Consider the following 27,943-nt stretch of genomic DNA (forward strand, 5'->3'; position numbering starts at 1 on the left):
TCAGGCAGGAGGAGGAATTTATTGCCAGTCTGTGCCCTGGAACCACGGTCACCCGACTTTGTCCCTCTTCTGGGGCAGAGGCTGTCTCCAGAGCACCAGGAGGACAAGGACATTGGTGGCAAACTGCACGTGGCCAAAGACAGGGACCCCAAAGCTGCGGTACAGGAGGCCGCCCACGGTGGGCCCCACGGTGCGAGTCAAGGGCTGTATGGAGGCGCAGAGGCCCAGCATGGTCCCTGGGGGGTGGGGGTGGAGGGCAAGTCACACTGGGTCCCTGGACACAGCTGAGACCTCCCCTGTCCCCACCATCATCCCTCTGCTCCCCTAGCTCCCTCCACCCAGACGTGGAGGTCTGCTCTTTCCAGACCACCCAGCTGTGCAGAAGCTGCACTGGTGCTTCTCAGATGTGGAGCTCAGCCTGTGCCCTGCCCTGGAAAGTTCCAGAGCACAGGAGGAGCCTGGGAGGTGGGGGGTTGCACAGGTCATGGGCCAGGCCCTGCCCTTCTAGGCCTGCCAGGGAGATGGCATCCAGCCAGCCTGGAACCGGGTAGGGTGGGCTGGGGGCTGGGGGCTGGGGTATGAGGCAGGCCGACACTCCCAGGATCACGCTCCAGCCCCGACCACCCTCATATGGACGGGAGCGTGCCCCCCGCCTGCCTCTCTGTGCCCACTTCCCAGGCTCACCTGACTGCCTGTGCTCCCAGCTACCTGACACCCATGTTGCTGAGTACCTCCCAGCAGCCGTGCCCCATGTGGGCAAGCGTGCATGGGGGTACTGTCAGCATGACGTGTGTCTGGGGATCCTGGGCTCCTGGGGCTCAGAGCCCCGTCCCTCGTCCCGGGAATCAGAAAGCCGGCTGTGCCAGTGGGGAACGGCCTGGTGAGGCCCTGCCCGAGCTCAGGGCCTGGCGTGGGGGAAATTTAAGAGCGGCTTCTCCCATCGCCCACACGCCCTGCAGACACCGGGGAGCAATTACTACGCCCCCTCTGTGGTCTCGGGTTCCCAGGCTGGTGCTGGGAACCAGCTCCTGGCTCCTTCCGAGCTGAGGGGTGGTGCCTGGGGCTCTGGGTGGCCCCGGTCGGTAGCTGGGGTACGCTCCACCCTCCTCCCTGCCAGGCCCTGCCTCCACCCTCCTCGCTTTGTTCCCCTGCCTTCTCCCGGCCTCTCCTGGGTGTCGGCCACCACTCCAGGCCACCCTCCAGGCCGTGCCGGGCCGCCGGGGAAGAGGCCTTGCCCATCAGCCACCTGGTTCCCATCCGGGCCTCTAGACCTCCGTCTGTCCTTCCCTGGCATCCATCCCAGGTGGATGGAGCGAGGGTTGGACAGGCCCCCTGAGCTTTCTAGCCTGCTAGGTCCTTCACCCTCCACCAGCTCCAGGAGCCCCTGAACTCTGCCTGCCCCCTGCCCGCCTGGACCGGGGGTGGGGGTGGGGGTGGGAGTGGAGGTGGGGGATGGGCAGAAGCCGGGGCACAGTCAAGCCCAGGGACCTGCATCTGGGTGGGAGACTCAAGCCTCAAGAGAGCAAGGTGCAGAATGAGGGCTGGGGACATCTGTGTCCCCCTGGGGTCCAGGGGGGCCGGCTGGGGGTGTCCCAGATTCAACTAGCTGCGTGCCTTCATTCACTCATTCAGGAAGCACCCGCACCCCATCCCCCCACCCCCGGGTGCTAGAGGGAGCACAAGACTGGCTCCCGAGTTCCAGCGTCGCAGGCAAGCCCCTTCCTGCGCTGAGCACACTTGGCACCCCTGGGCCATCTTCCTGACTGGCCTCTGCAGGGGACTTTCCATTCCACACCCCACTCCACACCTCTGCCCAGCTGGGATGGCTGCACTGCCATCTTTCCACCCTCCTGTTTAGGGAAATCCTGCCCACACTTCAGAGCCAAGCCGGACACCGCTCCCAGGAATCCCTCCTCTCCTCCTCACACACCTCCTCTTCCCGCCCCCCACCCCCCGGCCTGGCCCAGACTGGGGTGCAGAGTGTCACCTGAGCCATCTTGTGGCCCGCCAGCCCTGCCTTGCCCATGGAGACCCCAGGCAGCCCACCCCACTCAATGCTCACTGGGGCCGGGCATGCTCCACCTGAAACTGCCCAGCAAGCCTTGCAGAGAGGAGGCCCCAGGCTCCCCAGCGCATGCCCGCCCCGGCTCTCACCTGTGTCTGAGGCTGAGACAGCCTTGGTCAGCATGCTGTCGGTGACCACGTTGAGGGCACACAGGCTGAAGACCAGGCCAGGCATCAAGAGGCAGAAGTGGAGGACGTTGGACATCAGGGCCTGGCACAGGGCAAGGCGGGGAGGTCATGGCGACTGGGGGGCGCACGGGACCAGGGCAGAAGTGCCCATCCTTGAAGCCCCCCAGGGAGGGGTGGCCCTGGAGGGAGTGGAGGGACCAAGGGGCCCAGGGGCTCTAACGTGCACTGGGCGTGTGCAGACGGTAGGGGGATGGGCCTGGGACCCCGCCCCTCGTCGTGGGTGCCTTGGGTTGGGGGGGCTTCCCTGAGGGAAGGGCTCACCATGGCCACTCCCACCACGATGAAGACGAGCACGCTGGCCCGGAGCAGGGTCCCCTCCGAGAAGTGGCTGCTCAACCACCCGATGACCACGCCTTGAATGACCTGGGGAGGCAGGGGGAGGGGTGATGGTGGGAGGGGTCTGGACGGGGCTGTCCCCTGCCTTGGGGACCTCCCTTGCTGTCCGCAGCCCTGGGGTTCCCCTCCTGGACCTAGCGGCCATCAGGTCAGGGTAGAAGAGAAGGTCTCGTAGTGTGTGTGTCAGCAGCAGGGTCCCTGGGGAGATGGGGCTGCCTAGGCCCCTGACCCATGCACCTTTTCTCTTGTGCAGCCGCTCATAGGGCCACCGGCCCCTCTGAAACCCATCCTGTGTCCTTAATCTCTGGTGCGATGAGCACATGTTCCTCCGAGGAGGCCGGACCACCGCCGAGGGCAGGTTCGGGAGGCAAGGCTTACGGGGTTTCCTCCAGAAGCACTTGCTGTGCGGCCCTGACTCCAGAGTAGGAGACCCCTGTGGCCCGGGAAGCCCCGTCCAGTGGCCCCTGTCCCCTTCGCCCCCGTCTTTAGCGCTTTGGTCGGGGGCAGGACCTGGCGTGTCCCAGATGGGGAGGCCCGAGCCCAGGGACGTGTGCCCGTGTGGGCTCCTCCGCATGGCGGGCCCGCAGACGTCTCAGCCACTGTCCACCAGGGGCCATCCCCGGGCGGGGACCGGTCCCGCAGCTCTGCGTCCTCACCACGCCCCAGTCACAGCAGGTGAGTTGAGGCCCACAGGCTGGTGTCACTTGCCCCAGGTCCCAGAGCAGGAGCGGGGTTTGGGGTGATGGATGGTGAACCCCAGCACCTACAGGTGCCAGGGAAGGTGAGGCGCTCCCTTTCCTGCCACTGCTCCTTTCCCCGAAGCCGGATGAAGGGCTGGGACTCCAGGGGCAGGCCGCTCCCAGATCAGGATGGGGGTCCCCTCTGGCCCTCTCCCCGCCTCCACCAGGCAGGCAGCAAGAGCCAGGGGTGCCCTCAGGGGCTAGGAGGGAGGCTGGGGGTCAGCGTCCCCAGGGGTTAGGGACATGCTGCATGTCCTGGGGTGGACCTAGCCCAGCCCTGCTCAGTGGGGTCACCCGCCCCCCTCACTGCCTGCCTGGCCTAACAAAATTGCTTCAAACCAGAACCATAAATAAATGTCCTTAAAAAAAAAATCCTACTTTCAGATTTGCCTGATCTTAGATTTGTTTGCCTCTTTTTGTAGAGGAAAGTCTATTAGGCAAGTCCCTCAGCACAGCGCAGCTGGAGGACTCTCAAGACCATGGTGGGGTGACATCCGGCCTCGCCATTCATATGGACACCCAGAAAAAAAAAGAAAAGAAAAACATATAGACACCCAGACCAAAACCCTGGGGCGGTACTGTTGTGCCTCAGTTTCCCTATTTGCTTAAAAAAAATCCTACACTGGGGCGCCTGGTGGCTCAGCGGTTGAGCGTCTGCCTTCAGCTCAGGGAGTGATCCCAGGGTCCTGGGATTGAGTCCCGCATTGGACCCCTGCAGGGAGCCTGCTTCTCCCTCTGCCTGTGTCTCAGCCTCTCTCTCTTTCTCTGTGTCTTTCATGAATTAAAAAAAAAATCCTAAACTTCCGTGTCTTGCAGGTTACTACACGGAACTGGAAGTTAACAAACAGGCCCGTCCGCTCACACCTCCCCCAGGGGCAACATGGGCTCCGTGAAGCACTCACGTTCCTTGCACCCCTCTCTAACAGCGCCCAGAGACCCTCATATGACCACATCCAGCCCCTGCGCAGACCCTCTCTGCAGCCCCCACCCTAGTCTCAGGACATCCAGGCCCCTCCTGCCCTGCAGACCACCCCCCACAACGCGTCCTCAGAACCTAGGCCCTCTGCCTCAGTCCGCTCAGCAGCTGGCAAGCTCCCTACCACAGGGCCTTTGCACCTGCAGCCCTCCCAGCCCCCGACCACTGCCCTTCTGAGGACCCTGTTCTCCCGTGAGGTCCTGGTCACCCCGACACATCAGGTGTGTAGGTGGCTGGGTGCTGATCTGCCACTGTGGTGGCCCAGCACCTGGCCGAGTAGGGGCTCTCACAGGAGGGTCTGCAAGTCCCCTGGGGAGACACCACCATCTCCTTGCATTAGGACCACCCAGGGAGTGGGGCAGGGGATGCCATGGTTCCCTTGGGGTCCGGCTGCCACTGCCACACTTCAGGAGGGGGCAGGAAATGGTTTGTGGAGGGAGGTAGCAGGTGGGGGGTGCCAGGCACAGGCTCGGCTCACCCTACAGTGGGGCTGCCTCTCGGACCCTCGGTGAGCAACCCTACCCTAGGGGGCCTGGGGATGGGGCGGTGCTGATGGGCCTTCAGGCGTCTCCCTGTAGACGTGAGACCCCCACCTTTGTGCACAGAGGTTCCAGAAGCAGCCACCCCCAGGGTAGCCTGCCATCCCTACAGGTGCTGGAACCCCAGGCCCAGCTCAGGCAGGGTTGCCACTGTGGACCAGGTCCTTGCCCAGGCCGCAGGCTACTAGTCTATCCCCGGGGTCCAGGGCAGAGCCGGGGGCAGCCATCTAGAACCCTGCCCCAGCGGCCCCAAGTCTGGTTTACTGTCATTGTTGTTGTTTTGTTTGTCGCCCAGCCCATCCTGGCCCGCGGCGCCAAGGCCCTCCCTCTGCCCTGCGGAGCCGCCACGGGAGCTACTATTTTAGCAGCGGGGTCCCGACCGGTCCTGGGCCCAGCGGTGGCGGCAGCATGGGGAGCAGATGGCCTGGAGGTGCTGGGAATGTCATGCGCTTCCGGAGAGGTCCCAAGCTGCCTCCCCCCAGACGGTCCCAGAATAGCCCCTCCCGCACTCCGGCTGTTGGGCAGGCGTCCAGGGCGGCGGCAGTGCGTCGCCACCTGTCCCTGCCCCGGCCCCCCAGCCTGGCACAGATGCCTAGGAGGAGCCAGGGCCTGGGAGATGGCACACAGGACACCTGTCCCACCTGAACATGCATCTCAGGTACCTCCTGCCCTGGGGCCACCAGTCTCGGGGCATTTCACGAGGACACAGTGATTGTCACTTGGGTGGGACCCCCGAGATGCCCGGCCTGTTCTGAGCACTCATTTAATCTACCAAACAGCCCACAAGTCACTGTGGTCTGCCTCACTGGATGGACAAGGAGACGGGGACCTCAGCTTGGAGAGCTTGCCTGCTGTGGGCGGGCAGCCTTGTCATGTGCCCCCCACAACGGGCACCACTCCTGCCCTGGCCCGTCCGCAGTGGGGTGCCAGATGGACACTGGGTGGACCCTTGACACCAGCCTTTGCTGGGCACTAGCCTCCTTCCTGCCCTCTCAGCAGACAGGACCTCCAGGCGGGTGAGTGTGGACACAGGACACAGGCCCATTGGTGGGAGCCTGGAGCCGGGACAGGAGGGCAAGCCCACTTGGGGGCACAGTGTGCACCCCGGCTGGCAGGAGGGCAGCCGGAAGCTAACCATGCAGAATGTGGATGGCAGGAGTGCAGGGCAGCCTCCGAGCCATGGAGAAACTGAGGCAGGCAGGCTGCACAGTCCATCGCATCCGAAGACCTCTGACCTACCCGAGGCACACCTTGAGCCCCTGGTAGCCACTCACCATCTGGAGCACCCCAAAGAAGGACGTGAGGTAGCCGGCCTGAGCGGCATCCAGCTGGAAGAAGTCCATGGAGATGATGGAGAACATGACCAGGAACAGTCCTAGGAGAGGCAAGGAGCAGCTGCCTGGTTGTCCCCAAGCCACAAGGACGACTGGCAGGTGACGCCAGCTGGGTCCCTGACAGCTTTCCTGAGGATTCTGTGGATCTCAGGCACGGGAAGCGTGGCCCCAGGGACCAATAGAGACAGTGCCGAGGAAGGTGCCAGAAGCTACCCTGTGGCCAGGCTGGCCGGAGCCCAGGGCATCCTGTGTGAGGGCTGTTGGGAGGCGGGGGGCCCCAGGGCTGACAATGTGGGAGGATGTGACCCCAGGTCCTCTGGTGGCCCCCAAAGACCCTTTTAACTGAAGTCAGCCCCGAAGAGCCAGCCTGGATCCAGCACAGCTGGTGAGGGCCCGGCCCGGCAACATCTGCCTCCTCCTTCACCCCCATGGACCCAACCCCGAGACCTCTGCTTTTGCAAGAGTGAGAACTCTCTGAGGGCAAGAGATGAACTCTTTGGCGCCAGCAAAACACCTCATTAATTTGTCCTGTGCTGCCTCCCAGTTAGAGGACCCCAGAACAGGGGGCTTGGAGCCTGCCCGGTGGGGTACTGAGGACTGCGTGTGAGGGGGGCCTGAGGGCTGCAGGGGAGGGGCACTGCTTTTCTGTTCTACCCCCTCACTCCTTTTTTTTTTTTTTTTTTAAGATTTTATTTATTTATTCATGTGAGATACAGAGAGAGAGAGAAGCAGAGACACAGGCAGAGGCAGAAGCAGGCTCCGTGCAGGGAGCCCGATGTGGGACTCGATCCCGGGACTCCATGATCAGGCCCTGGGGTGAAGGCAGCGCTAAACCGCTGGGCCACTGGGGCTGCCCTACTGCCCTCACTCCTGCAGCCATTCGGCATGAACCGGGAGCCTCTCCTCCGGGACCCATGTGATGGGTGATGGCACGGGGAGGCTGCAGAGCTTGGACCCCCGGCGGAGGGAGGCATCCACGCCAGGCTCGGGGACTTACCAGAGGGGAAGCCGGACACCACCTTGACCAGGAACACGGGCAGGACACCGGGCTGCAGCAACAGGCGGCTGATGGCTTTCAGGTCAAAGATGCTGGCCTTGGGTGCGCCTAGGGGACCCCGGGAGGCTGCTCAGACCACCGCATGGCCCACTCCCCAGCTCCCTGACCTGGCCTGGGCCCTGGGAGGGGGCGGGCAGGCCTGCAGGGTGGCGGGGAGCCCCTTCTCGGGGCAGCTCCGCACACTCCTAGAGCCAAGCCCTCAGCTCCCACTGACCCTGGGAGGCACCCCAGAAACACAGCACCTCCACTCGCAGGCAGCCTGGCTCAGCCCTGGCCCTCACTCCCCCGACCTGTGTGACCTGCTGGCCACCGACAGCTGCTGGGGAGTGGGGGCCATGGTCTGGCTGTGAGCACCCACCATTTCCTGACCCAGTGACCACCTCTGAGCATTGTGGCGTCGGCTTCCAGCTGCGTGTGGCTGGGCGCCCCTTGCCCTCCCCACCTGCCCAGCTCTCCTGGAGGCCAGTTTGGCTGTGCCTCTATCCCCTCCAGGGCCCGGCGCATGTCTTCCCTCCTGACCTTTCTGGGTCCAGGCTTTCAGTCACTGGGCACAGAGGCAGGGGTCCCCTGTTGGCTCCTCTGTGGAGCCCCTGCCCTCACTTGTGGGCCTGGGAGGTCCCACATGTCCCAGCTGCACCGCTCTGCCCCCCACCTTGGCACTCCCCAGGACCAGTGTTCCTGCACACCTTCAGGGGAGTACCCGGTGGGGCCCACCCGGAGGGGAGTACCTGCTGGGGACTACCTGGAGGGTATACCTGGTGGGGCTTACCTGGAGGGGTAGCCTGGGCATTGGCGCTAACCCCCTTAGTGTTGGTGGGGATGCAGGTGAAGCTGAGGACAGCTGCCACAAGGCTGGCCACAAGAGCCACGAAGGCTGGACACTGAATCCTGGGGGTGACAGCAGTGGTCACACAGGACTTGGGTCCTTGGGTGTGGGTACCGCGTGCGGCATCTCCTCCATAAGCCCCTCAGCCAAGCTGGGGTCTGGACAGCTGAGAACAGCTCAAACCCCAGCAGCCACATCCCCACAGCCCGTGACTGGGGGGAGGTGCGGGACTCACAGGGCACATTCATGAGGTGATGCGATGAAGAAGCACATGGAGCTGTCTCCAGGCCCGAGGCTCACACGCAGCTGCAGCCTCTGGCAGCCATGGCAAGTGGGCCCCGGGTCTCCGAGAGTGGGCAGTGGCGGGAGCCCCGGAGCTGAGCCCTGGAGGGAGGGAGGGACGGCTTCTCTCGGGAGATGGGCAGCTCCCAGACTGCTGAGGGGTAGGGAGGCCCCCAGATGACAGGTCCCAGCCAGGGCAGGGGAGTCACACGTCGGGGGTCCCAGGGCTCAGCTCCAGGCCGTGTCTTCGAACACGGAGGAGCTCCCTGCATACACCCGGCAGAAGGGGGCAGGCCATGGGTCCTGCTTATTTTACAGAGGGGAAAACTGAAGCTCCCAGAGGAAGGACCCTGGCACCAGAGCAGTTTTCATCCCTCTGGTGGGACTGGAGTAGCCTCCTGGGGTGGGGGGAGCGGCTTGCCTCGTCCTTTAGGTGACATACGTCTGGCTCTTTGGGCAGATGGGGAGCTATGTGTCAGGTGGCACTGGGGTCAGGACACCAGGATGGGGTGCAAGGGTGGCAGGGGGCCCAGCCTGCCTCTTGGCTCCACCTGCAAGAAGACCATGGGACCCCACACGGCCTCATCTGTGTCCGTGCGACCTTCATGCCTCCTTCCCATCACTCACAATGGCCTCAGGAGCCCCTGCCCATTGCGCCCCTCTTCCAGTGGGGCTGGCCATGCTGGGCTTGGGAAGGGGCTTCGGACACCACCCTCGGATGCCCTCCCTCCGGCCTGCCCAGACTACCACCAGGGACCCACACTCAGGCAGGCCCCTCGGCGTCAGCTCCTGACACAGTCCCTCCCCAACCACGAGTCACCGCATGGAGGGCACAAGTGGCCAGGCAGGCAGTGTCACCTGACAGCATGGGCCCTGGGTGGGGGCTGGCCCCCCTGATCATGACTATTTCTTCTGGAGGCCAACCTGTCCCCTCCAGGGTGTGGAGGGGAAGATAGGAAAGAATGGGAACTTACAGGGCCAGGCTGCTCTGACCTTCCAGGCTGGTGCACGGCCATGAAGCCCTTCCCCTCAGCAGCAGAGGAAACGCCTATACAACCCGCAAGAGCCCTTTCCACAAGCCCCAACACCTTGTCCTCCAAGAGGGGCTTGCTCCATCAGTTGGAAGTAGATGGCCCCGAGGACCAGTGGGCCCCGGGTGGGACCCTGTGCCAAGGCCCCAGTGAACATCAGACCAGGGAACCCCTGTGTGAACTGGGTCCTGACTCCAATTCACCAGCCCCACACCTGCCCTGTGCAAGGCCTCAGGGCATAGACACAAGGTGCCCCGGCTCTCTGCAGGGTGCAGAGAAAGGACTTCCTGCTCTTGCCCACTGCTGCTGCACGCGTGCGCACAGACACGCGGGGGCACACGCGCACACATGTAGCTCCCTTGGCAAACCACAGGCAGGAAAGACCCTGTTCCACCTGGGGTCAGGGGGGCTGTGGGGGCAGGATCACCCCACATCTCTGGCTAGGAGCCCCCCAGACTCACACCGTTGGTCAGGGGCGGAGCTGACCTTCCTTCCCCCACCTCCATCTGTGGCCCCCCAGCCGACTCCCACTGCCCTGGATGGTGGATAATCGGGCTTTCTGACCACCAGGCTTCTGAATGAACGGGCACGTCTGCGACTGATAGGCCAGGGGGTCAGAGGCCCGGACTCAGCCCCCTGGGGAGGGCCGGGGCCAGCAGGAACGGATCTGTGACGCGGGCAGGGACTCCCCGGCCCTGATGGCTGGCCCCAGAGAGAAGGGCCCTTTCTTCGGGACCTGCACGTCACTGCTTGGGGCCTGGCGGGCAGGGACAGAACCTGCTTTCTTCCCCAGATGCCCCGGAAGTTCGCGGGAGCAGAGGCGGCCACTTAGATGGCTATTTTGGGAGGCTGGTGACAAGCGAGGGCCGGCGGCACAGAGCCAGGGCCCTCCCTGTGGCATCGCACCCACCCCTCAGTGATGGCTGCTAAACCAGGGGGCCCCAGAGGGAGTAGGGGGCCTCAGCTTCCCAGGGGCCGTGGGGGTGTCCTCCCTGCCTGCAGGCCCCCGCCGACCCCCCAGGACAGATGCCAGAGGGAGCAGAAGGCCAGGGGACCACGCGGCCAGCTCAGCCCCGCCCCACCCTGCACGGAGGGCATCCTCTCAGCCTGGGAGCCCTCTGGCCTCCAGGACGCAGCTTGGCGCCCTTGCCCATGACGTGTGGGTAGGTGCGCCCCTGAGCACCGGGCACAGTCAACTCCCCGCCGGGGCCTCCTGCCCCCTTTCTGCAGGATTGTGGACGGCCGCGTCCGGTTGTTGGCTCGTTGGAGCCGGGTTACAGATTGAGTGTGGACCCCGAGGGCAGGCCACGTTCAGGGTGTCTCTGCCTACCCACCCCTTTGGGTTTTGGTTGAATGGACGGACAGGAGGCCCGAGGGATGCAGGCCATGAAGGGACCCCCGGGCAGGACTCCGGACATCCGTCTTTCTGTCCTTTTGCCCTTCTCTGCAGTGACCTTGCTGGATCTTTCTGTCCTTTTGCCCTTCTCTGCAGTGACCTCATTCAGATGCAATGAGGGCCACCCTCTCGGGACACCGAGGGCTGCACGGGTCCCCAGGGGCTGCCTGGCCAGCCTGGAGCCCTGCCCACCGGCCACAGTTTGTCGTGGCCAGTTGCTGGCGCTGGTGGAACGGTACGGCTAACTGCGACCTGCCTTTCGTCCTTAGCTTGGGGCCTGCCGTTCACCAACATGACGTCGTCAGGAGGGCAGTGGGCCAGGCCATCTGCCCACCCTGTGTGGGTGCTATGCTTTTGTCCTCTCCGACCACAAGGTGACAGTACTCACAAAGCCAGTGCTGCCCTCGCCCCTGCCCTGAGGGTCCCCGGGCCCTCTCCTATCCAACCTGGGGGACAGACTGGGGTCAGCTGGGACCCAGCTTCCTGTGACACAAGGATGTGAAAGTCATTGGCTGTCCAACCTGGAGTCACCCTGCCCTCCCCAATCCCATGACACTGTCACTAGAACAATGTCTGAAAATGAAAGTCTGTGGGGCCACTCCTGATTCAGCCTCCCTCTAGCTTCTGGGGCCCAGAAAAAAAGGATGAAAAGCCTTGTCTGGCCTGACCCTTTGTAGTCCTCTGTGTTCCCTGAGCACTTGATCCCTCTGCTTCCACACAGGCCTCCAAGCATGCCCCATGCCCCAAGCTCCTTCCTGCCCCAGGGCCTTTGCACAGGCTTTCCCTTGGCCTCACCCATCCCAGTCCCACCTTCAACAATTGACTTCTCCCTCCCCTGTCAGGTCTCAACTGAGCTTGCTCTGGGCCAGCTGGGCCCTGTTTGTGCACTTCCCAGTGTCTGGAACACGCAGGGTCCTTCTGCTGGGTCTCTGTGTCCCCTCCTACCCTCCCATGGTGGGCATCAGCAGGCCTGGCTGACCCTGCAGAGCCTCGGTGAGACTGCATGAGCAGCAAGTGTAGTAGGCTGCTGGGCTGAGCCACCACGCACTCTGTCTCAGTCATTCAGGGCAGCCCTGAGTGTTTACTCATTAACTTCCAGGGGAAGCAGTGGTGTCACCGTGTCACCGGGGCGGAAACCCTGTCAGCAGGATAAGGGCTTCCCATTCCCCAGGCCAGACCAAAGGCTGAGATAACATCCCAAGTCCTCAGGGAGATAAGGAGCATAGTAAATTCCCTCTGAGTCACCGAGGGCCCAGTGGGCAAAGCTGGTGGCAGTGCTGGGGCCAGGGCAGGGCCACTCACTGGCCAGCGAGTACTCAGCAGGGCTGCCCGGTGACCGTGACACAGAGTCAGTTTGCCTGACCTCCGGGAGCAGAAGCTGCCCTGGCCGGCTGCAAATCCTCCCAAGCCTAAAGGAATTGCTATCCCCATGGGCATCTGTCCAAACCCCGAGCCCTTCCAGGGACCAGGGCCTTGACTATACCCCGTGACTTTGTGGGAACCAGCCCCTCAGAATCAGGTGGTGGGAGGCCTGCCCACACCAAGTCCAGGAGTCGGGCTGGGGGGCTCACCCGGCAGGGTGCCAGCAGGGTTCGCCGGATGGCTCCCTTTTCCAGGAGCCCCTGGACCCCATCCCCTGGGACCTAATTCAGAGCCGTGAGTCACAGAGTGCTCCCCACCTGCTAAGTGACTCAGGGCCCTGGCCTCCCAGCTGGAGCTCCCCGCTGAGCCCAAACCAGTTATACCAGTGCCCGTCCCACATCCTGAGGCTGCCAAAGCCACTTCCTCCCCCTCACCCCCGCTGCCCCGGAGGTAGGGGGCATGGCTGAGCCCTTTCGGAGGATGGGTCACAGGGTACAGACTGGGCAGGAAGGTGATGGACGAGGAGCCCTGACAATGTGCCTGGATTTCTACTGGGGACAGGGAAGGGAGGCGGGATGTGGTCTTTGCGGCGGGGAGACAGGGAGACAGGGCGCTGGCCCTTGCCGTGGGGCACAGGATGGAGACCTGGAGCTCCATGGAGGAGACACCCTCTCCCGGGGACCTGTTTCCCCACCTATCCCCGCACACCCTGGACATTTCACAGGTGAGAGCACCTGTCCAGGTAGGTGACAGTAGGTGCCCCGAGGTCCACGGTAGCGGGTGGCTGGGCTGCTGAGAGCCCAGGTGGGTGGGGCAGCCTGGGGGCTCCTCCCTGCCCTGCCTCTCCCTCTCCTGCACCTTCTTTACCCCCTGATCCCCCTAATATGCCCCCGATCCTCTTTCTCTTGCTCCCACCACCCCAGTGGCAGGGCCCTCCCCTCTGTGACCCACACGCCTCTTGGCTTCTGCAATATTCTCCTGGATCTCGCTCCCTTCCTGTCCTCACTGTGTCTTTCCCTTGAGCCCCGCTTCTAATATGAAGTGCCAGGTCTGGGCTCAGGGCTCAACCTGAACCAGTTCCCAGGGCTTAAAAACCACCCATATGAGGACATAGCCCTGCTCTGCCCACTACACACCCCCTCACTCAGCTGAGTGACCCACAGCTGCCCAACCCACAGCCTAACAGGCACCAGACTCAGCCCAATGTGACCCGGATCCCTCCAGCACCACGGATTGCTCAGATCTCAGCAGGATTCATGGCTCGCCCAGGGCCGACCCAGGGTCCAGGCATGGCCCTGTGTTCACACCCGCATCCCACCCATCAGCAAAACCCAGGCATACCCTGCCCTCTGCCCTCTCCCTCCACTGCCCTCCCTGGTCCAGCTGCCCCCTCCTGCCTGGACTGGTACAATAGCCACCTCACTGGTCTCCCTGAAGTGGCCCTTGCTCCCCTGTTCTCCACACAGTAGCTGGGTCACACTCAGGCTCCCTGGCCTGGCTCCCTGTGCACCTCCCCTCCATCCCTTCCCTGTTCCCCCACTCCAGCCATACCAGCCTCTTCCCTTCCCCAACCTCAGGGCCTTTGCATCTGGTGGGGCTTTGCCTCCCCAGACGTCCTCCTGCCACCCTTCTCAACTCCTTCGGGTGAGGCCCTGGAGGCCATCTGTCCATCTGCCCTTAATCCTGCTGTATTACTTTTGACTCCATGCAGCTCACCCTGACATTATAGAAATACATATCATTTTCACTTTATCCGAGGACTTGGCCTCATCACCGCCGTGTCCCAGAACCTAGAATCCCAGGGCACTTAGTAGCTGTTCAGTAAATAGTGGTGAGGGAACAGGTGAAGGGAGCACCACCTTCCCCACTGCAGCCTCCTGCCTGAGCAGAGACAGACATCCACAAGCCAGGCTCTGGTGAAAGTACTGGGGAGGAGACAGGTGGGGTCAAGGACTTCCGTCCAGAGGAAGCTGGGTAACGAGGTCACCCTCCCCTCCTCTTCTCTAGTCCCTAGAGATCAGCCATGCCCCGCCCACATCTACTGCTGTTGAGGTCTGTCTGGAAGGTACTTGGGGAGCCTGGGGGAGCTGATGCCCCCAGAGGCCCAGGGCTGGCAGAGGGTTCACCCAAGACTGGAAGGCCTGTGTGCTTGTGTATGAGTGTGTGTGTGTGTGTGTGTGTGTGTGTGTGTGTGATTCAGACACCAGGAGGGCTCCTCCCCTGAGCGGAGTCCCAGGGCAGCTCCCCTAGCCCTGCACAGGGCGGTTGGGTCACTAGCTGGCACCGGGCCTCCACCCACAGCTGGGCTCCTGCTTCCGAACTGAAAGCAAAGGCTGCGTCTGAATGAAGGTCAGGGGCAAGGTCCATTCCTATGAAAGAGGCTGATCTGGAGTGAGTGTTGGGGTGCTAGGGGTGGGGAGGAGGAACTGGGTGGGGCGCCGGTCTCCCAGCTGAAACGAGGCTCCCCTCCCTGGCCTGATGTGGCCTCTCCAGGGCTAGGTGGGCCGGGTCCAAGGTCAAGCTCTTCTCCCTGGGGGTGGGGGAGGGCACTCCTAGGGCCGCTGCACAGACAGCTCAGTGCAGTTCCAAAACCTCCAGAAGCCGCCCCCAGGGCGCCCACTGGCCTGCCGGGACCCCGCCTCCAGGGCCTGCCCTCTGGTTTTCTAGGTTCAGCCTGACTACCCCGTGACCCCTGACGGCAGCAGGTCCCCCCAGCTGGGACCTCCTGGGGCCAAGAGGCGGGGGGGGGGGGGGGGGGGGGGTTACCCTGTGCGGGCGCTGCCCCGATGCGCACCCTGCGGGGCTGCAGCGCCTGTTGACGGTGGGTGCGCGGTGTCCGCCTGGCGGGGAAGCGGCGGGTGGGCGGGGCTGCAGTCCCGCCCCGGCCCCCCGCCCCCCGGCCCGCCCTCCCCCCCCAGCTTTCCTTCCCGGGGCCCGCCGCACCCCGCCCTCCAGCCCGCCTCGGCCGCTCACCCGCACGCGGCGCTCAGGGTCCCGCCGAGCAGCGAGCCGAGGATCATGCCGACGCCGAAGCACAGGCCCAGCCGGCCCAGGGCCGCCGGCCGCTCCTCGGGCGCAGACAGGTCCGCTATGACCATCTGGGCGGCTGGGGGAGGCGGGGGGCTGAGCGCGGGGCCCCTGGCGGAGCCCGTGGGGCCCAGGCCGCGCCCCAGTGTCACCCCTGCTGTGCGCCCCGCCTGGCCCCGAGAGCGTGACCCCCGTCCCGCCCTCTGGCTCTGGCCACGCCCCACCCCACCTCCCCAGGTCGCACCGGGGCCAGGTGACCCCACGAGCCCCCCCCCAAGTCCTCCCGCAGCCAGGAGGCACCCCGCCTGGCACTACCTGGCAGCCCGTGCGCCAGCGCGGCGGGCAGGGGCGCAGCGCAGAGCAAGGCCAGGCCGGGCAGGCTCGGGCTGCAGGCGGCCGCCAGAAGCAGGTAGAAGGCGGATCCCGCCAGGAAGCTGAGCGTGAACGCGGCCCGCGCCCCACGCTGGTCGGCGAACCTGGGGGGCCCAAACCTGTGAGGCCGCGGAGAGTAGGCGGGCCCTCCCCCCCCCCCCGCCCCCTCTGCCGCTGACGCCCACCCCCTGGGGCTGCGATCTCTAGGCCCCGGGATCTGCTCATGGCCACCAGGGAGACCTGGGTGCCCATGGTCCCTGTGGGGTCTCGGCTTCCCCATCCTTCCACTGGGGCAGTTTTCAGTGATGGGGTGTCTGACCCAGCCCAGCATTCCTACTCCCTTTGAGCAGACCTTGTGGGGTCCAGATGGAGCACCGGGGTGTGTGTGTTTTACAGAAAGTGTCTCCCAGGGGGCTCAGCGGGAGAAACATCTGCCTTAGGCTCAGGTTGTGACCTCAGGGCCCCGGGGGGCCAGCCCCACCTTGGGGGGGGGGCTCAGCGGGGCATCTGCTTCTCCCTCTCCCTCTACTGCTCCCCTTGCTCATGCTCCCTCTCTCTCTCTCCCGGATAAATACATAAAATCTTAAAAAATAAAATAAAATATCTCCCAGGCTCCAGCCCTATCTGCACCTGTCCTCTCCGGGGCCCATGCTCTGTCTGACTGCTGCCTCTGCAGCCCCTTTTCTGCACAGTTACCCTAAAGATCTGACTCCTGCGGGAGGAGGCCTGCCGATGGCCCTGGGCCCAATGCTCCCGCCTCCCTGAGACCGGTGGGGGTCTGGGGGTCCAGAAGAGTTTCTTCTGGGACCCCCAGCTCAGTCCAGGTGGACGTGTGCAGCCATGAGAGCATTGCTAGTATGATTCTCTGTGTGGCTGCAAACCAGCGTTGGTGGAAATGGGGGGCAGGGGCTTTACTAGCCTGATAAATAGATGTCCTGGGCTCAGCGTCCCCCTCTTTGGAACAGGAGTTGCCATCACCCTAGTGGGCCCAGGGTCAGGTCTGGGAAGCCGGCATGACCCAGCCCATGACCTCTGAGGGGCAGACCCAGGTCATGGCAGGGGAGGGCCCCCAAACTTCCCCACCTGACAGTACCTGCCAAATAGTGGCCCGCCCAGCAGCTGAAGCACCCCGAAGGTGGTCTGCAGGTAGCCGAAAGCCACAGAGTCCAGGCCCAGCTGCCGAGTCAGGTACTGCAAACACAGGAGAGGCCCGTGGGAAGGGGCAGGGGGTCCTGCGTCCTCAGTGGGTAGGGAGTGGGTGGGAGGGCACCCCTCTGGCCACTCTGCAGGGGGGCCCAGAACTCAGCTTCTCTTCTCATAGCCGTGAGCCGAGCCCATTGGGACCTCTGGGTCCAGGCTTCACTAGGCCCAGGGCCCGGTGAAGGCGGCCACTGGCCCTCCCTCCCCTCTGTGGAGCACACCTGATGCAGGAGAGACCACCATTTTGGCTTCATTCACTTGAAGCTGCCTGGTGGGCTGTAGCATCTTCCAGACCAGCTAGAGATTGTCCCCAAATGCCCTGATGACCTCCAGAAGGTGGCCCATTTCCCAGTAGGACACAGGCTTGCTCTTTGGGGCTTCCAGGCTCCCCTGGAACCCCTCTGGGGAGGTAAAGGTAGTGCCCAGTGTCTCTCCAGGGAACAGAGGAGTCTGGGAACCCCAGATTAGCCCTCTCTACTCCTCTGACTTCAACATCCTGTAGCGGCTCTGTCCCCCACTCTGGCCTCTGAGGTCCTGGCCCCTCCCTCCAGTGAGCCCCCCTATAATGGGTTGAATCCCCCCCCCAACTCTGTTGAAGTCCTATTGCTCAGTATTCAGAATGTGACCTTATTTGGAGATACAGTCTCTACAGAGGGAATCAAGTTCGGGTGAGGTCATTAGGGTGGGTTTGGGGTCTTTCTACATAGGGGGATTTGGGACATGGACACACCTAGAGAAACAGCCATGTCAGGAGTTAGAGGCAGATATTGGAACATGTGGGGAATGTCTGGGATCAGCAGAAGCTAGAAGAGGCAGCAAAGACCACCCCACCCTCCCCCCTGCTGCCACCAGTGTTTGGTGCTTTGCCAGGGAGCCCCAGAAAGCAAATGTCCCTCATCCCTAACCTCACACCCTGTACTCTTCCGAAAGCTCAGTCATGGGCATCCCTCTGCCTTCTTTCTCACACACCCCCCTCCCCAGGGCAGCTGGCATCCCAGGGCAACTAGCGATCCCCCTCCTCCCTCCCTCTCCTCCCAGAATGGGACAGAGGGGAACGGGGCTGCTGAGTGAGGCCGGAGAAGCCAGAGCCCTGCTGGCTGTCCAGACCATCATCCCCGTTCCCCAGCGAGCCCACGCTCCCCCCCCCCTCCCTGCATCCCACCTTCTCCTCCCTCTCAAACCTGCCTCGTCCTCCCCTCATATCCCTGCTGCCACACCTGCCCACCTGCGTTGTCCTCACCTGAGTCTCTGTCTCTTCGGCATCCCACCTCCCCAGCGCCTCCTCTCTCTGGCTCCATTAAGGGAAGCACACCTGCCGCTGTCTCTCCTGTTTTCCCTCCACCCCTCCCCTCTGGCCACCACCCCAAACCTTGTTCCCTTTACAGCAAAACCCTTGGACGGAGGAGCTTCCTAGCCTCTGCCTCTCCCACCGCACACCCGCTGGGTGCCCGCACCCCCCTCCCACATGACCCCGCACTCCTGCTCTGCTCACACTCACTCCAGGGAACCAGGCTGGGTCCCAGGCAGCCGCTGCCACCCCAGGACCTCTCAACTGCCCTGGCTCTCCACTCCGTGTCCAGAAGCATCTGGAATTCAGGACATCCAGAACTGGCTCCCATGGCCTCCCCCAGACACTGGCTCCACTGTTCCATCACTGATGCCTCTGCCTTCCCACAGCCACATCCAGTCCATTGGCAACTACTGTGCTTGACTTCACCACAGTCCCCAAGGCTAGCAGCTTCCTGCCTTCCCCTGCCAGCCGTCTTTCTGGAGCTTTGCCTCCCCTCTCCTGCCCTCCCCTCCCTCCTCTCTAGCTGCACTGTTCTCACTACTACCCCAGGGCCTTTGCACCAGCCTGGCTTGCTCTTTGTTTCCTTTAAGGCTGCCTTCTGGGGGAGGCTTTCCTGCCCTCAAACCCACCAGCTGTCTGTGGGCACCCTCAGCCCCTGCAGCAGGCCTTATTTTGCACACAGCACAGTCTAAGACTCGGATCGTGAGTCTACATCTGCTATAATCCAAGTTCTGAGAAAGGGTGCACACAGTAAGGACTCGGTGAGCATTTAAAGAACAAAACATGCAACCTTGCTGGGAGCTCCAGCCTTGCTCTGGGCCTTTCACTATTCACTGGCATTCCCTGCACCAACCTTCCCAGGGAGGGACATTGTGGCCCATTCACGATGGGATGGCAAGGCGTCTGCCCAGGCCCCCGGGCTGCTAAGGATGGAGTCAGGGCTTAGAGGCAGGGAGTCAAGGCTCACTGTCTGGTGGGGAGCCCCTGCCATGCCCACCGTGGTGGCAGAGGCAGTGCCCTCTCCTGCCCGGATCCCCGGGGCACAGGCTGCTCAGGAGAACCCCCTAGGGGTTCTTTAAAAGTGGCCTCTAACCACCCGCCTACTATCGTGGGCAGAGTTCCAGATCTGGGGAGGCCACAGAGGAGGAGATGGGGCCAGGCCCGCCCTCATGCCCTGGCTGGGGAGACAAGTAATTCAATATCGTGCCACAGGATGTGGGGCGTGGGCCACCTGCAGGAGGGCTGACCACGCAGGATCTGGATGGTGGGGAAGAGGTTCTAGCGTCTGCAGGTGTCCCGGAGGAGGCTGGCCTGAGCCGAGGCCTGTGAACAGGAAGGACAGAACCCAGCGGGTGCGGTGGATCAATAGGGCAATGGCCCCCAGGGCGTGGGAGGGACAGGGCCAGGCCAGCCCAGAGCAAGGCAGGGCCACAAGAATGACTGTGAGACAGTGGGGGTGGCTCCCTGTGGCTCCTCCCCAGGGCTGGCCGTGCACCAGAGCACAAAAAGTGCTGATGGATGGACCAAGAGGCACAGTCCCCAGGCTCTACAGCTTGCTCAGCTCCAGCGTGGTGAGTGGCCTGGGCAGCCCTGGGCCCCCACCCCTGGCCCCTGCTGTGGCACACAGGGAAAGTGAGAGGGACAGTTCCTGCATGCCGGTGGCCAGGCCCCTTGCGGGCAGGGACTCACCGGCAGGATGGAGAACCGCATGAAGAGGCAGGTGAGCTCCAGGGCAACCAGCACATAGGTGAGGACGATGATCCGGAGACGGCCCAGGGTGCCTGTCCCCCTGGAGTACTGGCCCCGGGCCCCAGGGGCTCCCAGCATCCTAGCAGGTGCAGCAGAAGAGCCTAGCCGGATCCGAGCAGGAAGCCGGCACAGCGGGCAGGGGGCAAAAGTCCTGTTGTGCTGGGCAAGGGTGCTGAGTCACGGGGCGGGAGGAGGGCAGTGCCCAGCCTGGCCTTGAGTCGAGGAGAGCGCCTGTGGGAGAGGCCAGTGCTGCAGGACCCCCAGCCGGGCTTCTAGCCACCTACTGTGCGAGATCAGGCCACTCTTGCCCTCGGAGAACATGGCAGGTGGCCCTCCGCCTGCACCACTGACAACTCTGAGTGTGGGGGCACATGGCTCCCTGGGAACCTGCAACAGAGGCCCTGCTGGCTTGTGGGGGCCGGGCTCTGTGCCCCACGTGCCTTACACAGGAAGGCACCAGCACCCCATTTAATGAGGGGAGCCCCATTTTAGAGGCCCAGATGGTTGCTGGCTGCAGTTCAGGTAGGCGCCTCCCGCATGTGTGGGCCTTGTTTTTTGGGGCCCTGTTGCTGGGAGAGCGGCTCCTTAGGCCCACAGTGTACCCCCCACCACGATGGAGCAGTTCTAGAGGAAGGTTTACCCCCCCGCCCCCAATCCCCCAGGCACACCCCAAGGGGGCATCGGGAGTGGCCTGAGGGTGCGGTGGGGGATACAGCTTAGCTTTCCAGGACCCCCAGGCAGGGCAGCTCTGTGTACCTTCTGCTGCAGGGCGAGGTCTGCTCTCCAGCCCCCCAGCTGGCAGAAACTCAATTCTGTGGCTCCACAGAAGCCCCTGCCCCAAGGGTGGGCTTCAGAGCCTGGGGTCCAGCCTGGGTGACAGCAGGAGGAAGCCCAGGACTGCTGCTTCTGGCACCCTCCCCCTCCAGGTTCAGGGAGGCTGGGGGAGGTGGGTAGAGGTTGAGAGCCTCAGGTCAGGGGCACCCGGCTGGCTGCTCAGAGGCTCCACACTGCAATGAGTGCACACCAGGGGATGCCCTTGCCAGAGTGAGCTCTGGTGCCTGCCTCATCCTAGGGTTCTGATCCAGTGGGGTGAGCTCTCCTGGGGTGGGCTCTGGCCTGGCCCTTCCGTTGCTGGGCTTGGGTACCCCTGCTCTCTGGGGACCTGGGACACCAGCCTTCCTGGGGTGCCGGGGACTCTGGCCCAACGTGTCTCGAGGGGCATGGTGCCTCCCCCCACAGCTTTTCTTCCAGGTTGGTGGGGGAGGCAGGGAGTCTGACTTCTAGAAGGGGGCCAGGTGTCTAGTCCACACATCAGGTGGACAGAGTGGGAGGAGGACAAGGCAGAGGGACCGGGGACAGCGCAGGAAAGGATAGGAGGGGAGACAAGTAGAGGGAAGGAAGGGAGAGGGGGAGGAGGGCAGGGATCCTTGTTTGCCCCTTGCCCCCACTGTCTGCACAGAGACCCAGAGGAGGGGCTGGGGAATGGGGCATTTCTGGAAACAGCTCCTGAGCCCTCTCCCCACCTCCCCCTACAGACCAGTGGATCAATCCTTCATGTCACTCAGCTGCCATTTCACCCCTTGGTCGGGGCCAGCAGAGACCCACGGAATGCAGGTACACCTGGCTTCAAGTGGTCCCTGGGGGTGGGGGAGGACTTGGGGGGGCAGTGGAATGCTTACAGCCCCTGATCCCGATCCCCTGTGGAGTCCTCGGGAGCACACAGATGCCCCCTTGGAATCAGACATGATTCCCCAGATAAGGAACCGGATGCTGGTGTAGGACACGGTGGCCCCGCCCCCGGCGCCAGGCCACAGGCCCAGATGTCAAAGCCAAAGTCCCCTCAGCCTTTTGTTAACTACAGCTCAACGGAGCAGAAAACTGCCAGTTCCGAGGAGCCCAGCCAGGTGGAGCCGACAGCCACCAAGGTCCTCCTGGGGTGCCCAGGGACAGCTGGGGGGAAACCAACGCCCAGCTGTTAGGGGCACAGCCAGGGAGCCTGGGGCCCTATAGCGGGCCTGATTTCAGGACAGGGGCCATCTGGCCTAGGTCAGCAGGGGGTGTGGCTCACACCGCACCCCCCACATAGCGGGCCTCTGTTTGAGGAAGAACTCCATCCCCATGGTGGAAATGGGGGACTTGTGTTTGTACCTGGGGAAGGGACCCCCTGCTCTCTGCCAGCCTCAGGGGCTGCACTGAGAGCCCAGAGCCGGGGCAGGTGGACCAGCAGGGAGTTCCCAGAAGAACTTCCAGGAAGGGTTGCCCTGGGGTGACGGGGACGGTGTGTGAGATGCAGGAGCCCTGGGAGGAGGACTGGAGTCCAGGTGGTTCAGTGCTCTGTGAGGGTGAGGTAGGGGATGGGACTGTCTCCAGGAGGCTCCACACCCCCCAAGGCCACAGACCTGGTCAGGAGGCCGGGACATCATCTGGCTCCTTCTGGGTTCTCTGGGCAGGAGTTGGGGGTCAGGAGGCAGGAGAGGGAGGAGTGAGAGTCTGCAGCCTGCCCCAGGGCAGGTGAGGGAGCCCGAGGCCACTGCAGAGCACGTGGGGTGGGCAGGAAGGAGCTGGTTACTCACCTCCCTTCCTCCTGCGTCCAGCAGGGTCTTGGAGAGCTTGGAACTGGTTGGAGCAGCAGTAATCGGCTCTACCTGAGTATTTGTCATGACCAGCTCCTCCGTGTGGGCGGGGAGCTTCCTGGTGCTGAGAGTGTGGGAAAACTGCCCTCTGGGCCGCAGGAGGAGAGAGGAGTGGGGGAACTTGGAAGCCCCAATGGCTCTTCCTTCTCCAGGCTAGCCTGCCCTGCCCACTCGGCCCCTCAGCACTCACCGGGCACTTCTCTAGGACTCGCGCCCAGCCCCAGAGCCACAATTCTCCTGGGCAAGGCTGATCCAGGCGCCTGCAGGAATCAGGGGCGGGGTTAGGGAGGAGGGCATCTCAGAGGAGGTGACAGGAGGATAAGGAGGAGTCTTGAGGATAAGCGAAGGTTGGCCAGGTGCAGGAAGGGCCTGCCAGACTGAGAGCTGAGCCCAACTTCAGGTGTTTTGAAAGCTGAGAACCTTTGATGGGGTGGGGGCAAAGGTGTGTATGGGGCTAGACTTAATTCTGGAGAGGGGTGGTGAGGCCAGATCTCTGAGGGTCTGGTTGGCCACAGTAAGGCCCCGGGGGAGCCCCAGAGGGTTGGGAGGGGGAGGCACGGGGTGAAGGGGAGGTGTGCCCTGGGGAGGGTCCCTCTGGCTTAGGTATGCTGGAGGGTGAGACCCATGGCTGTCTCCCAGAGCTGGCAGGACCCAAGGGCCTGCCCGGGCATCCGAACTGGGGATGGGCTGCACAATAGGCAGCCTTGCTGAGGCCGACCGGCATTTGTTGAGGACCCACTGTGCGCTGAGCTCTGGGCCAGGTGCTGGGGATACTCAACCCACAAATGTGACTGCCCCGGTGTGGCTTGTTATAGTGAGCCTGAGAGTGCACGTATGTTCATGTGCGTGTGCACACAGGTGCATGTACGCGTGTGCATGCATGTATGTGCATGTGCAATCGTATGCTGGTAGACACATGGGTGTGCAAGTACACCACATATATGTATATGCATGTGCGTGCATATATGTGAGCACATGTACACACGTACACACATATGTACAGGTGTGTGCATGTATGTGTGCTGTGTGTGCATGTGTGTGTGTGTATGTGTGAGGGGGTAGATAATACCCAGTATGTGTGATAGGTAAATTACATAGTGATTGTGAGCGTGTGGGTTTTGCTCTGCAACGGAGCCACTGCAGGATTCTGAGCTTCCCTTATGTTCTTCCAGAAGGAGCCTCTGGCTGATGTGCAGATCAGGGACTGGGCAGACGAGGGGGAAGTGGGGGGAAGGGCCAGCACAGGGAGCCTTGCTGTCCCAGTAGGGTGAGGGGGCAGCGGAGGGGGTGGCGGGACTCTGCACACCTGGGGAAGGAAGAGCTGGTGTCCTGATGGACGGGGCGGGGCCGAGAGAGCACCTGCAGTATGGCCTGCCATTAGCCAGGAGGTGGGGGTTTCTCCAGGGAGAACATGCTGGAACTCCCTGCCCAGGTGGGCGGAGACGTGGGTCAGCGCAGGCTGCAGGAGAGTGTGGTTTGCAGCCGGGGTCTGAGCTGGAGGCTTGAATTCGGGCACCATCCTCGGGAGATGAGCCCTTTTGAGGGTCGATGAGAGGTCAGCGGTGCTCATTCTGCTATTACTCCCCGGGGGCCCACCTCAAGCGTTGCCTCTTCAGGGATGCCCCGGGGTTTTGGTGGCAGGACCTGGTCGGCGGCGGGACCGCGGAGGTGCTGTTCCGGGCCGCGGCCAGCAGGGGCGTCAGACGCGTCTGTGCTGGGGCCTCAGCTTGGGGGAGGGTGTGCGGCTCCTGCTTCCACCTGGTGCGCTGTCCTGGGAGTCAGAGCCTTATAAGGGGCGCCCCAGCCCACTGAGGGTGGCGGGGGGCCTTGGCTCACCAGCTCCTTCCCAGAGGCTGTTTGGTTTAGGGTCTTAGAGGGCAGAGTCATTTTGCAGGTGCCACACAAGGGGTTGTGCTGGCAGGTGCCAAGGAATCTTCCAGAGCTGGAGTCTGCAAATAGGCTGCTGGGGTCGGGGTCTGGGCGGGGGCCTGGGGGGGCTGCGCCTTGTCCAAGGCTGGTTCTCTCCAGCTGAGTGTTGGGTCGGTTCTGACTCACCCTCTAGGTAAGTGTGTGGGATTGAAGCCTTTAGGTTATAGCATGGCCGCATCCCCAGGGGGCTTCTCCACCGGCCTCTGGTGATCCAGCGACCCCAGAATCAGGTGGAATGAGGGCAGGAGCCTGCTCAGGGGGGAGAAGCTGGGGTCCTGGGACGCACAAGCACTCACCGGGCTCACACTGGGCTTTGCTCTTCTCCGGGCTGTGTGCTGGGACACAGGGTCCCTCACTCCAGGGCCCAGCAGGCTGCTGGAGGCGTCCGTGGTGGGAGGCCTGCAGACTGGAGACCTGACACTCTCCAGTGGGACAGTGTGGGGTGGTCAGGTCCCCTTCCTCCCACAATGGTCTGGGCGACCAGAACAGAGGAGGAACAGGGGACCCTGTCTTGGGAAACTCAGACTTGGCCTGAGGTGTTTCTGGGACATGGGGCTTTCCAGGTAAAAATGGGGACAAACCTGGATGGCTGGTCACTCTCCCTTTATGGATCCCTGGAGGCCAGACAGACTCATGCTGGACCTTGGCCTGAGGGAGGGAGGGAGGACGCTGGGTGAGAACCACAAGGTCATGAGGTCCCCACCTCCAGCACCCTCGAGGGACGCCTCACCCTGACTTCCGTACTCGGGAAGGAACAGCTTCAAAGGAGGGGGTGTCCATCCAGGGAGGCCGGAGGGGAAGTGGCCAGCAGCTGGTGGTCTGCCCTGGCAAGGGCCTCTGAGGGGGTGTGGGAGGGCGGAAGGGCAGTCCGGATGCAGGAAGACACAGGCCTTTGAACTTCCCAGGGGAGCAGGCCTCAGAGAGAGCAGCTCCGCACCTGTCCACCAGGCTGCAGTGGGGAAACCAAGGCAGGATGTGTGGCAGGAATACACTCCTCTTCATGAGCCCCGGGGCTTTGGTCTCCCAACAACACATGCCTGGGGGGTGGGGCCTGGAGGTCTGCAAATGCCTCTTAGGTACCCAAATCTCTTCCGAGCACCATCTGGAAGAGGCAACACCATGTTCTGACCATCTAATCCCACATCTGGTGTCTTCTAGAACCTCTGTCCATTGGAAACTCAATAGAGAATCCATCCAGAAAGAAGCAGGAAGAACTTTCAGGAAACCAGAAGTCACAAACTCACAAACCCCTTCCTACTCTGGAGAACTCCGTGGCTGTCACCCGGCCACCTTCCCCTGCCTGGATGGCACTTTTAAGGTGCCTGGCTGTTTGGTGTCTGCTGGGGGCCACCACACCGACATTGGCTTCCCTTCCACACTCCGGACACCCTGTCACCCGGCTGGGCGAGATTCTAGGGGACCTGGTGCCTCCCACCCCAAGGCTCCTGGGCCCCTGCTCCATTCCAGGAATGGCTGGCTCTTGCACACATCTCGAGTGAACTGAAGAAGAGTGAGTGATAGCCCCAGCATCCACTCTGCCCCTGGCCCCCATGGGACTCAGCACGAGTCACGGCCCTGAAAACCTTCCCCAGAGCCTGTTCCATCAGGCAGCTGGCCCCTCTGCACCCAGCAGCCCCAAACCTGCCCTGGCTTATTCACCTGTTTCTGACTCCACCCACCAGCCTGGAAGCCACTGGAGGGGAGGCCCCCCCCTGAGGTCCCAGGGAAACACTCCTAGCCTAGAACCTGATTGGACATTCGAGGAGGAGGGCCTGCTCAAGGTCACACTGCCAACAGGGGCCTGCCAGGCTACCATAGCTAATGTCCAACCCAAAGGCAGTCACTTGCTTCACTATTTTCCATAAATCAGAATTCAGAGCATCCGGGGCAGGGGGCTCCTCAGGGAGGCTCCAACCGTAAAACCCCAGCAGCCTGTGTGCATTCCAGGTCTTGACAAGGGGCTTGTGCTCTCAAGATTGTATCTCTGTCTGTGAACTGGACAGGACCATATCTGCCGTCTGGGAGGATTAATGAGATAACTGGCATATAAGGTGCATGCACGGGGCTGCCCAGCACAGAGAGGGTGCCACCAGCAGCAGCTGGGTGCCGACCAGCATCCAGCCGGGGCTGGCTCAGGACCCTGTTGAGCACTGGGCATGCACACAGCTGGGTGGGATGGGTCTGAGTGTTCAGTGGAGCCAGGCCTCCAGAGTCATGATGAATGACCTGCATCCCATGGGCCTCTGGGCTCTGGAGGGGACGGTGGCACTGTCCAGCTGCCTAGTGTGTAAAGACCATTCTGCTCTGCCTGACAAGTTATTAGGGGACTGCCTGTGACTGGGTGGGGGGCATGCGTGCCCGTGTTGGGGTCTGCATCTCCCCACCAGCCCACGTCCCTGTGCTCAGAGCAAAAGTCCAGTTTAAATTACAGTGGCAGCTGGAGGTGCCACTGGTGTTGGGGCTGTGATTGCCTGCCACTCTAGGACAAGGAGGGTGCCGACCACTGTGCCAGGCTCATGTGGACATGGCCCCCGAGCCCCATCAGGAGCCTTACAGGTGAGAAAACAGAGATACAGAGAGGTTAAGTGACTTCTCCAGGGTCACACAGCCAGTAAGAGGCAGTTGCTCTGACTCTAAAGCACAAAGGCTTGTGCTTGGCCAGGCAGTGCCCCCTCCCTTGTTCCCTGCCCCAGCCCCCTCACCACGAGAATACTGCGGGCATGGAGTGGCCAGAGGTGGAAAAGCCACGTGGCCGCGAGCAGGAATCCGGGCCCACCCACACTCTGGGGGTGGCTGTGGGCTAGGGTCATCCCCTCTGTCCCCCCAGCAAAGGGGCACCCAGCATCATGGAGGTACCTCTTGCAACCATCCTTCCCAACCCCTCCTGGCCTCTCCTTAGTCATGCACCATACCCCAGGGTCCCAGCACCCTCTGACCTTGTCTTTCCAGGACCCACGTCTGCTCTGGCCTGGGGCCACCATGATTTCCTGCCTGCCTGACTTCACCGATTCCTTGCCCCCCTTCCAACCTCTGCTCACGGCACCTGATGCCACCATTAAATCTCAGGACCCTGGACCCCAAGCTGGAAGCCTCCTGTGCTCCTCGATGCCGTTGAGATGTCACCAGCTCCCAGGCTGGAGTCCCAGGCCTGCACGCCTGGCCACTGAAGCCAGCCCTGGCCATCTGGCTCATTCTGGGGTTACTTGGGACCAGCCATGCTGGGCTTGGCCACCTCTCTGCCTGGGACCCCTGCCCTTCCCAGATTCCCCTCTTCATCCCAGTCCTCGGGTGGGCTCTGATGGGGGCTCCTGCTGTACTCCTGCTTCCCACCATCCTAGATCAGGCTTTGTACCTGGCCGTGGGCAGCTGGGAGGCAGACCCAGGCCCTCCCTCCTGGCCACGGGGTTTCCTTCAGGTTCATCTGTGGAGGGAAGCTGGGGGACTCTGGGGCACACACTTCTCATCAGGCCTGCTTTCCTGTATGCTGCTCCCCCAGCAGGGGCCAGGCTCCATGCCCAGAGCTGGACTTCGGGTGACCACTTCGGTGGGCACCATTGTGAGAAGCAGCTGGAGCCGGGTTGTTCTTGTGACCGATGGACGGTGCTATGCT

The 27,943-nt window shown here is 62.9% G+C and overlaps 1 protein-coding gene and 1 long non-coding RNA gene across 6 annotated transcripts; one reads left to right on the top strand and one right to left on the bottom strand.

The window, feature by feature from the left end:
* Window positions 1-22,681, bottom strand: SLC67A1 (solute carrier family 67 member 1). 4 transcript variants are annotated; one of them, XM_072758714.1, is made up of 11 exons: window positions 22,345-22,681; window positions 19,712-20,002; window positions 16,625-16,722; window positions 15,475-15,635; window positions 15,106-15,238; window positions 8,005-8,123; window positions 7,176-7,283; window positions 6,119-6,219; window positions 2,515-2,616; window positions 2,155-2,275; window positions 1-236 (listed from the first exon to the last, which is right to left on the bottom strand). In XM_072758714.1, exons 2-11 carry the CDS (start codon window positions 19,847-19,849, stop codon window positions 49-51), a joined length of 1,269 nt encoding a protein of 422 aa, XP_072614815.1. In that variant the 5' UTR covers window positions 19,850-20,002; window positions 22,345-22,681; the 3' UTR covers window positions 1-48. The 4 variants fall into 4 exon arrangements, with proteins under 4 accessions (XP_072614815.1, XP_072614816.1, XP_072614814.1 ...); XM_072758715.1 differs by lacking the exon at window positions 22,345-22,681 and adding an exon at window positions 20,528-20,785; XM_072758713.1 differs by lacking the exon at window positions 22,345-22,681 and having other exon boundaries at window positions 15,475-15,650; window positions 19,712-19,919.
* Window positions 19,554-27,414, top strand: LOC140599037 (uncharacterized). 2 transcript variants are annotated; one of them, XR_012001688.1, is made up of 4 exons: window positions 19,554-19,742; window positions 21,307-21,385; window positions 25,492-25,843; window positions 27,283-27,414. It is a non-coding gene; the product is annotated as an uncharacterized lncRNA (long non-coding RNA). The 2 variants fall into 2 exon arrangements; XR_012001689.1 differs by having other exon boundaries at window positions 19,555-19,769.
* The last annotated feature ends 529 nt before the right edge of the window (window positions 27,415-27,943 follow it).

The sequence above is a fragment of the Vulpes vulpes genome, chromosome 5 (genome assembly GCF_048418805.1).
Source record: "Vulpes vulpes isolate BD-2025 chromosome 5, VulVul3, whole genome shotgun sequence".
Lineage (NCBI taxonomy): Eukaryota > Metazoa > Chordata > Mammalia > Carnivora > Canidae > Vulpes > Vulpes vulpes.